Source organism: Rhyacophila brunnea, unplaced genomic scaffold (genome assembly GCF_057557595.1).
Source record: "Rhyacophila brunnea isolate RB1 unplaced genomic scaffold, BYU_Rbru_1.0 scaffold_5, whole genome shotgun sequence".
NCBI lineage: Eukaryota > Metazoa > Arthropoda > Insecta > Trichoptera > Rhyacophilidae > Rhyacophila > Rhyacophila brunnea.
The window spans coordinates 48,883,688-48,894,245 of NW_028233170.1; the positions used below are offsets into that span (position 1 = coordinate 48,883,688).

General features: G+C 37.2%; 1 protein-coding gene across 1 annotated transcript; it reads left to right on the plus strand.

Annotated features, from left to right (window-relative positions):
• The first annotated feature begins 474 nt into the window (after positions 1-474).
• Positions 475-9,020, plus strand: LOC147066532 (uncharacterized). The gene is made up of 4 exons (XM_085956213.1): positions 475-961; positions 2,036-2,130; positions 3,015-3,279; positions 8,878-9,020. The coding sequence occupies exons 1-4, from the start codon at positions 475-477 to the stop codon at positions 9,018-9,020; spliced, it is 990 nt and encodes a 329-aa protein (XP_085812339.1).
• Positions 9,021-10,558: the final 1,538 nt, after the last annotated feature.

The following is a 10,558-nucleotide window of genomic DNA, read 5'->3' on the forward strand; positions in this document are numbered from 1 at the left end:
ATATGAACCGAAAAGTCTTTTTTTAATTTAACTTACATATTATCCAATATATAATCAAATTATAAAATCGACCAAGGGTACTTGATGGAATTTGAATTTAAATTCATAAATATAAATTTACCAAATAAACAGGAATTAACTGTATCAGATGACAGTGTGTATTCACCATTGGTGGTGTTTGAAGATGCCAAAAGGCGATAATCGGATCACAAAAAATGACTCAAAAAGAATAGAAAAAAACTTAGATCAATTAGAATATACTTAATCAAATATTTTCTCATGTTACTGTTTTTCGAAAAACTTGTCTGGTTGTTCCCACAGTTTCTTGTATAAGTTATAAAATTCTTCTGTTATGCCGGCGCTCCATTGGCACGCAAGTCAGACGATTTACAGTCTTCGGACTTTTTTTTCGCGTGGAGCACCCCAGGTCTGCGGATTTTTTAATCCGCAGACCAGGCTCGTTGGATTTCAAACATGTTTGATATTTTACTCGCCGAGCCGCTGAAATTCGTACGTTCACCACGCTTTACCGTCACATTATTTATATCTATGCCGACGGACGACAGCGCCATCATTATTTTACTGTCATTCAAAGTGTTCGGACATCTCACATCGATAACAACAATGGTAGATCTACGAGTGCATTCGAAAAGTTTCTTGGAAGATTTTATTAGTTGTTTTAAAGACAACCCATCGTTGTGGAAGACGACCAGCCCACTATACAAGAATCGTGATGCCAAGTCCTTGGCGTATGCGAAACTTTTGGAGATTTTAATCAAGGTGGAGCCGCAGGCAAGGGTCGACGATGTTAAAAAGAAAATACAGACATTGAGGTCGGGTTACAGAAAGGAGAGAAATAAAGTAAGGACATCATATCGAAGCGGAGCCGGCACAGACGCAGTTTATCTACCCAAACTGTGGTACTATAAAAATTTGGAGTTCTTGAACGACCAAATGGAAGGTACGTAGGAATGCTTTAAAGCTATTTATTATACACGTGCAGATTATGAAATTGTCGTACCTAGCTCTGAAAGTGACATCGCATTAGATTAGCTACTATTAAGCAATTAAAACATACAGCTATGAATCATTTCTAGTCACAATAAAATTTCTTATTCTTTGCCGAGGTAGGTAATAAATAATAATAATATATAGGTACGAGGGAATGCTTTAAAGCTATTTATTATACACGTGCAGACTATGACATTGTCGTATCTCTGAAAGTGACATCGCATTAGATTAGCTACTATTAAGCAATTAAAACATACAGCTATGAATCATTTCTAGTCACAATAAAATTTCTTATTCTTTGCCGAGGTAGGTAATAAATAATAATAATATATAGGTACGAGGGAATGCTTTAAAGCTATTTATTATACACGTGCAGACTATGACATTGTCGTATCTCTGAAAGTGACATCGCATTAAATTAGCTACTATTAAGCAATTAAACATACAGCTATGAATCATTTCTAGTCACAATAAAATTATTTATTCTTTGCTGAGGTAGGTAAGAAATAATAATATATAGGTACGATCATGGCGGTGGAAGCGCGGCTTATTGAGTCGTGGTCGGGTCCCAGGTTCAAATCCTGGGTCTGACAAGTACACATTGAATTTCAATTTGTGTATGAGTCAGAGTATGGACCTAATATGTTGAGCAAGTGGCTGACATCCATTTCTCGTAAAAACAAAATCTGTCAATACAAACCTCCACTCCGTGGAGGTCCATATTATGATCGGACATGGTCGAAAGAAGAAGAAAAGAAATGATCATAAAATCAAAAATCGCTCGAGTTAGGTTCCTTCAGAGACAATCAATAAATCGTCAATCATCAATCAAAATTAATGGTACAGTTTGGTTATGAGGAATACAGCGGAAAACACATTTTGAAAATACCCGATATACTGGATTACACCAATTATACCAATATCAATATTAACCGTATGAAGGAATGGGTACTTAGGGGAGAGATAATAAAAAACAAGTTTGAGTATTATGTTGTATTTTAACAATTTACATTTTGTTTTACAGAATCGAGCTCAATATCCAGCATGGTGGACGATTTGGAAAACATGTCTCCTGATGAGAGTTACTCCAACTCGTTAAACAACGAAGATTGTATTGAGGTAAAACATTTTAACTAAATTGTTACATTGGTTTAATTTATCTATTGCTTATCATACTTTCTTGCCATGTGACAGCCCCGGTAGTATTAAAATATTTTTCGAAATCTCCTCGCGCTTTCTTAGCATTGGCAGTCGAGTTCCGATTAGTCGTTGCTTCCAAAGGCGCTAAGGTGTCCTGTGACCTCAGTCCGAGCTCTATTAAACCTGTCTCAGGATTTTCCCTATCAAGGTCATGAGAAGGAGTATAAGTATGTGTTGATTTGCGACGAAGAAAGTTGTGCAGCACACAGCAAGCTAATACAACTGTATTGATATTTTCAATTTTCATGTTTATTGGAGCTTGAAAAATGCGGAATCTAGCAGCTAATATGCCAAAAACATTTTCTATAATTCGCCTGGCTCTGCATGTCCGATAATTATATATTCTTTTACTGTGATTTAATTGCCTTTGTGAATACGGCTTTATGAAATCGTTACGTAATGCAAAGGCTTCATCGCCAATATAAACAAATGGCAGTGCATCAGAATTAGCAGTAGGTTTTTTTGGTGCAGGTATTTTTAATCTGCCTTCGTCTAAACGTTTGAAAAAATCAGATTTTCTCAGTACGCCTCCATCAGAAATACGTCCATTTGTTCCAACATCAACATAAATAAATTCATAATTAGCATTTGCAATCGCCATCAAAACAATGCTGTGGAAATGTTTGTAATTATAAAAGTGGGAGCCGGCGCCTGCAGGTGGCACGATTGCAATGTGTTTCCCATCAACTGCGCCCAGGCAATTTGGAAATTGCCATTTACTATTAAATTCTTCTGCAATCGTCTCCATTTCTTCGTGCGTATCAGGGAACTGCAACAAAAAATAATCAACATTTTATTTACAGATAGAATATTCGCCTTCAACATCCACGTTGTCGACTACTCCAAGGTCGAATCTCAATAGAGCACCAGAACCCCCATCGTTCAAACGAAAAAAATCGAATGATAGCGCCAACAAAGTGTTAGAATTAATCACCGACAAACTAGGCAAGACTGAAGATGAATTTGATGTTTTTGGCAAAATGATGGCCATGAAACTACGATCGATGTCACAGGGACAAAGATTGCTGGCCGAGAAGCTGATGCATGAAGTTGCCTTTATGGGACAAAGTGACAAAATAATGCCAGCAACTACTGTTCACACTCAACCAGTTTATCGTATATTAAGCAAAAATGTACAAAAGCTGGTATAATAAATTAATGTTTTTTGTATGAATAAATATCTTGTAAAAATATTTGTTTTTTTGTTTGTTTTTATGCCTATAAACCTTAGCTTAAGCGATACAACAAATGGTAAGTATTTGAGCTATGTTAGCAAACCTATATTATTATGTGGCCTCATTTAGAAATCAAATTCCATGCTTGCTTTTCGAAGAATATGACTAGTATTACAATACATTCAACAGGAATAATTAAGCAGCTTGCTTACAGCCTATATGGAGAGTCCTGGCTAGGTACAGCATTCTAATGGTCTATTGAATATTTAGCATGTCAACGATGGCCTTATTTGTGACTATATATATACCTATCTCAAATGCATCTTGTCTGCCATTCTTATGATGTTGCCGTCTATGATTTATATAGGTAAAACAATCCACTAAACGTTCACTTTATAAGACCAACCAATGTCTACTTGTTAATGATATATTTGTAAATTTGCCCAACTTTATTAGATGACGTATAATATAATACACACCTTGAAATATTCTCCTTTCAAAACGTCAATGATGACTTGGCAAGTTTCGGGAATTATCTTGCCCAGAGTTTGTCTTCCAATCGCAGTTCTATAATGCAAGTCAGTGAATGTTCCGCCGGCAGCCAAAAATCGCAGGGTTGCACATAATCTATCATGAGGAGAAATAGCTTCCCTCATCATAGTATTTTTTTTTTAATAAATGGGGAGACCAAATTATACAGTTCTGTGTATACATCCTCCGACATTCGCAAATAATTGCGGAAATCGCTCGGTTGCAAACGCAATTCTCGTATTAAATTTGTGTGGGATAATGTCGTTCGTTTCCTTATCCAATGTTTCACCCAGTATTTGTGTACCCTTTGCTTCGTTATTACATTATCTGCCACCCAATAACCCAAAAAACATAAAACGTCGGTATCATTTAACGCCATCACGATTTAACTGTCAGATATACGTATATTATCTATGCTGTCAAAGTCGACTGTTTTACTCGTCAAATTAATTATATACTCGTTTCGTTGAACGTCTGTTGGCCAGTAGCAGAACGTAGAAAAATCTGAAGACTTATTGTCGTCGGACTTTTGGCTCGCCAATGGAGCGCTGGCATTAAATTAGTGCTTTCCATATTGATTTCATTGGCCCCATATTTTGCTGCAAAGTTTTGCCATTTCAAATAGGAGTTTTCCAGTAAAAACTTTTCTGTGTTTATGGTTTCCTATCCCTGATTTGACGCTGAACACGACTGGATGCGCGCGGGCTACTACGGACACTCTACCCGTGCCCGTCCCCGCGCCTGTTCCGCGTCGAAGACACCCCATGACTACGGCCAAGCGCTAAGGATAGGGCAGTGTTGTCATAATTTTTTTTTAAATCATAGTCAGTGTTGCCATCTTCAAAGTAGAATTATTTGAGGAAAAAATATAGTTGTCATCTGTTGAAAATGTTTAGGTAGGTTTTTTGTTTCTCAGAATAAAAATAATGAAAGGAGTTTTACCTGCCAATAAAACTCTTATTATTCATGTTGACTTTGAAGTCCTTGAGATAGGGTTTGCTCTTGCTTCTTCGCGTGAAGTTATATTCTACTAATTTATTTTCCTTTTTCTTGTCGTTGGTCATTCCTCCCTTTTTATTTAATGGTCATACCCGCGCGTCCATCTTTTATGTAGGGAGTTTGGGATCCCTTTGTCTTCATTATGATATGGCTCAAGGAACCAGGTAGAAGTTACCTGGACTTCAAAGTTGAATAATAAGAGTTTTATTGATAGGTAAAACTCCTTTTGACACATACCTGTTATCCATTGGCGGCCTTAGGCCCGAAAAACTGGTAGGTCAATTTTGAATATATTATTTCAATTTGCCTTTTCGTTGTATACTTAAAAGACGTATTGCAAATTGACGTTTTATACATTATATAATAAGTACTAGAAATTGTTATAGGTGGGTACCTACTTACCCTTCAAAAAATGTCCATTTTTCATAACGCCAACCCATCGTTAACCGAAATTGCACACAACGCGTTATAATTTTTTGTAAATTAAGTCCACTTTTCTTTCTTTACTTTTTGAAAAATCATCAATCACACGATTATAAAAATTGTCTATTTTTCCCACATATTTTTTTTCAATACTGAGCATTGCAAGAGCGGTCAGTCTATCTTGGCCCATCGTATTGCGTAGAAAGGTTTTTATTCTTTTGAGAGTGGAAAAACATCTTTCACTTTCAACTGTTGTCATTGATATGACGCAAATAAATTGGAGAACTTTGATCGACTCGGAAAATGTTTCATTGAAATTATTGCTGAGTAAAAAATGTAGAAGAGAAACTGCACTATTAGCGCCATGCAAATCATCTCGTTGATAAAACACCAATAATTCATTTTTTAACTTGGTTATGTTTATTTCTTCTAACTGTTTTACCAAATTTACTTGACTTGTGGGAAAATTATTTTTAAAATCAGCGTAATTTTCTTTATTAAACAAATCGGATATAATGAGATGATCGTTGGATGTGAATCGTGCTTCTATTTCCACTATAATTGTATCACAGACTTCAATTGCTACTGCGTTGCTATTGTCATCTATCCGTCTCTTTTTTGGTCACCCGTTGCACAGCTGGAATTCGGATTAGTGCTAGCTTCATTTCTGATTTCGGAAATATATTTTTTTAAATTATCGATGTATGTTTTTATCTTAATAGCGTCTAAGTTTCTTTTTTGCATTTGTTTAAATAAAATTTGACAATGAGGCATTATTTTGTGAAAAAAAGTCAACCAATAAATAAAAGTGTTTTTTTCCAAATTATTTATTAAGTTTTGGGCTTGACTTAGGGTATTGGTGTCATTTTCTCTGTCCAGTATTGAATTTAAACACTGTAAAATGTCTTCTCGGTACAAAAAAACTGTCTCCACACATTTAGCATTGAAGCACCATCTAGTTGGAGCTGCTTTCGGTAGACGCACTTTGACGAATTCATCTAATATTTTCGTTCTTTTTGGTGATCTCGAAAAAAAGACAGAAAATGATTGGACGGTGGCAAAAAAAACTTTCAGACCAGTGGTTATGGTGGATGCTTTTTGCATAACTAAATTAAATTGGTGAGCATAACAGTGGATGTACTGTGCTAGTGGAAAAGTTTCGCGGACTCTCGTCTGAACTCCTCCAGTTTTCCCACTCATTATTGCCGCTCCGTCGTAGCTTTGCGCTATTAGCTGTTGAGCATGAATTTCCAAGATTCTCAGCTCTTTTAAAATTTCTTCTGTTAATCCTGTTGCCGTGCACACCTCTGGATTTACAAACTTCCAAAATCTTTCACATACTATATTGTCTTTTAAATATTTTACAACGAAAACCATTTGCGTTTTTGTAGAGCTGTCTGTCGTTTCGTCAACTTGAATAGCTACGTAATTAGATTTTTTTATGTCACATCTAATTTCTTCTTGAGTGACTTTTAATATTGAATCTAGCAATTCGTTTTGGATAGTCTTCGAAATTCCTTTGAATGAAGTTGACCTTTCTAAATGCTCCTTCATAACAATATCTATTTCCTGCATGAAATTTATTAATCCACGAAATATACCAGGATTATCAGACTCTTAAGACTCATCATGGCCTCGTAAGGCCAGCTCAGACGATCCACAAAATTGAATACACTTTAAAATTTTTGTTAAAATTAAACGATTTTTATCGACAGTTTCATTGTGATCAGCAATCGATCTGCGGTATGCACTATCTAACTGAATTCGGATGTCTGTTGTTCCTAATAAAACAAAACTCATATAATTATTTATGTGTGCTGTTGACTCGCTATGCTTTTTTATTTTTTCTTTAAGATGTTTTAGATCACCAACACCAAATTCTGTCCATTGCTTTTCATTTTTGCAATCAAAAATTAAACAATGAAAACAAAAAAATAAATTCCTTTCATTGTAACCACATATCCATTCCCATCTTTGCTTTTCTCTTTTGTTGTTTGAATTATTTTCATATCCGGCATGTAGGTACCTGCCAAATATCTTCGCTTGTAGACGTTTATCATAGTTAAATGTCTCATTCTTTATTTCGTTTAAAATATAATCCACTGAATTAGACATTTTGTGTCAGTTCAAACAAATAAACCGTCGTAAATTCCACAAAACTTCACGAAAATGTAATAAATCACTAAAAACCAAACTTTGTGTGTAAATTCGTATAATAACTACACCAAAAACTATTTAAATACGTTTAAAACAACCAAAAGACATTCGTCGAAACTTGTCAACTGTCAGAACAAAATACAGTATACAATAATTTTCGGCGTGGCAGTAGCATGGGACTCCATAATTCAGTCGACTTTATCATTCTGTTTCGCAAAATTAGCTGAAAATATTTTTTGTTTCACACTCGGACAATGGGCGAGAGGCCTGTAATGCACGGATCTTTGGAACTCAAAGCGTCGAATATTAAATTTATCTTTCTCTGTCTAATGTATGGGAAATGAGAGAGAAAATTTTATAAAAATATTAATTTTGGGTCAAGAATTGAATTGTCCGGCAATTGGCGGGGAATTCTCGCCTGTCGAGAATACAAAACAAAAACAAGCGTACGCCTTATAATTTCAAATCCACCGATTATTATTATATATGACATTGTAGATATTATTAATATTATTCTGTCGATTGTAAGGTATTTATTTTGGGAGGTCATTGACTAATTGACCTAAGGAGGGAGCCGCGCATGCAGTGTTATCAACAGGCTTTTGTTGGTTTCTGTAAATATTAAATAAAAAACGGGCCGAACCGCTACCCTGATCTCTATAAACAATTCAATAAAACACCTGATCTGGTTCCCTGCTCAAAACCACGTTAATATTTTATTTATGAGTAAAGGCCTTCGTCCGGTGCGTGAAAATCACTTACTGGGCGGAGGTGTAATTAAGATCAATTTTAAAGTATAAATGATGATGGTAATTTTAAGACTAAATATAATATAAAAAAAAATAGAATTCAAATGTTGTAAATTTTGCCACGCATTGCGCAGCGGTAAAATCTTCGCGCGCCGGCGCCAGGGTCAGGCTCGTGATTCGCTGAATCCAAAGACTATTCGATCAGATTTGGCTAATCACGAGGGCTCTTGGTAAGTCGGCGTGGGCTCGGGGGGATTTAAAAAAAAGGGAACCCCGAGAAGAAAAGTTAGTAAGCGTCCCTTGTAAAATGTGTACGGACCTGCGACTCTAATTGTAAAAACTTAATATATAAAACTGTAAAAAAGACTACAAAATAATCTTGTTCAAGAAAAAGATTAAAATATATAACACTAAGACCCGCACAAGAAAGACTTCGTGGTTTTATTTAATTTAACAAACTTAATTTATCCTTTTTTTTTAATCCGGGGTTCGATGGACACCTGATCTAGCCGCTGGAACCCTGGACATCTCAAATGGCGCCCTGGCAACATGAGGCATGAAGAATCGCATTGATTCTTCCGAACCCGCGAACGCTAAATAAAAGTTTATGAGTAATCATACTGTGTATCAAGTGTTAACGAGATCCAGGAGCCGGAACAACCAAGAGATGGCAAATGAAAAAGCGGACTCTGACGTGACCCTCATCGAAGAAGAAGTGCTGCCTCCAACATCAAACCAGGAGAGCCCTCCTCGGATGTTCGAAATGAGGACGTGAATTTGCCGACTGTAGCGTCATCGACAGCCCTGAAGCCTATGTCAGAAGCAGTGCCGATCACACCACAATTGTACCAACCTTGGGGTTTGAAGCCGGAGCTTGAAGTCTTCTACACGGGACACCCACTATATCAGGTGTCAGATTTCATCAAAGGGTGTGAGGCGTACTTCGCCGCAGCTAAGAGCCCGCCCGAAAGTTGGACAGGACTCGCGCTAAATCGATTAAGAGATGAGGCAAAAACATGGGGGAAGACGATATCTTCAAATACCTGCTGGCAGTCATTTATTCACCTGCTGCGCCAGCAGTTCGAATCGTCCCTCAAACGTCGCCAACAACGGACGGAACTGCAGAACTTGGTAAACGACCGGATGAAGATATCTTCGGGTTTTTGTTAAACAAGCAGGATCTGGCGCAGTGTTGCCATATTTTTCTATGCTGATTATCGTACAAAGGCGTAAAAATTATAGTATTTCTGAAAAATATATAGTACAGGAACATTTTTCGTCTTGAATTCTTTAAAATTATAGTATTTTGGTATATTTGGCGTAAAATTATAGTATTTTACAATTTTCGCAAAATCAAAATTATAGTATTGTACTATAATTATAGTACGGTTGGCATCATTGATCTGGCGACAATATTGTTACCATATATTCCTGGGAAAGAGCTTGGTGAGTTATTTTTCGACTTGCTAAGTGAAAGGGATCAACTGCGGGTGGGCCAAGCAGGCTGGTCACACCTGGACGAACTACTGGTGGTGGCTCAACGCCTTATACCAACTACAATCAGACCTCCCATAGCGATAGCCACACAACGATCGGGACGAAAAGAATGCGGCTGCCTATGCGACTGTGATCAAAACTTAGAACAGTCGAGCGCACGTCCAAAGCCACGTCAACAAATATTTAAGGCTGAGGCACGCCCTGAACTGCCTCCGCAACCACGAGAATCAACAAATGATAATCAGGCCAGAACCCTAAACGGAGCCTTCCTGCCTCGAGGAGGCTAACAACGAAGAGGTGGAGGTCCATGGCGGAAACCGTACGCCATTTTATGACGTGAACGGCATTCGCAAGTGTCAGTACTGCGAGTTCGGTTACCACCAGAACCATACATGCCCGAACTACCCTGCATGGATACGCAACCAAGAATGGAGACCACGGTAAACTGAGCAAGAACATTGAAGGGGCGCCGCAGAACCGAGAAGCCGCCTTGGGCTCTCGAGGAGGCCTCGTGATCCTGCGGATGCCACCTACAATGGTATTCAAGAAAATAGTGATAAGTGCTGTGTTCGGGACTCCCTTACGGCGCCCATGAAACCTAGTGTTAAGTTAGATAGTGACTTTCTTATGAAGCCTATTGTTGACAATGTTAAGTTGAATAATAATTGTAAAAATGTATCGACAAGCATCGCCGATTTTTATTTGTAACAACTTCTCAAAGTAAAACCTTCAGTCAAGAATAAAACGAGAATATTTCGCTGTAAAAATAAATTTAATCACGTCAAGTCTAGCTGTGTGCCGCAAGGTAGCGAAGAA

What these genes read in the sequence shown, in the direction of transcription:
- LOC147066532 (XM_085956213.1), top strand. Translation starts at nt 475, where the DNA reads ATGTTTGATATTTTACTCGCCGAGCCGCTGAAATTCGTACGTTCACCA. An exon ending in CTTGAACGACCAAATGGAAG is followed by an intron (nt 962 to 2,035) that starts GTACGTAGGAAT and finishes TTTGTTTTACAG; the next exon opens with AATCGAGCTCAATATCCAGC. An exon ending in ACAACGAAGATTGTATTGAG is followed by an intron (nt 2,131 to 3,014) that starts GTAAAACATTTT and finishes TTTTATTTACAG; the next exon opens with ATAGAATATTCGCCTTCAAC.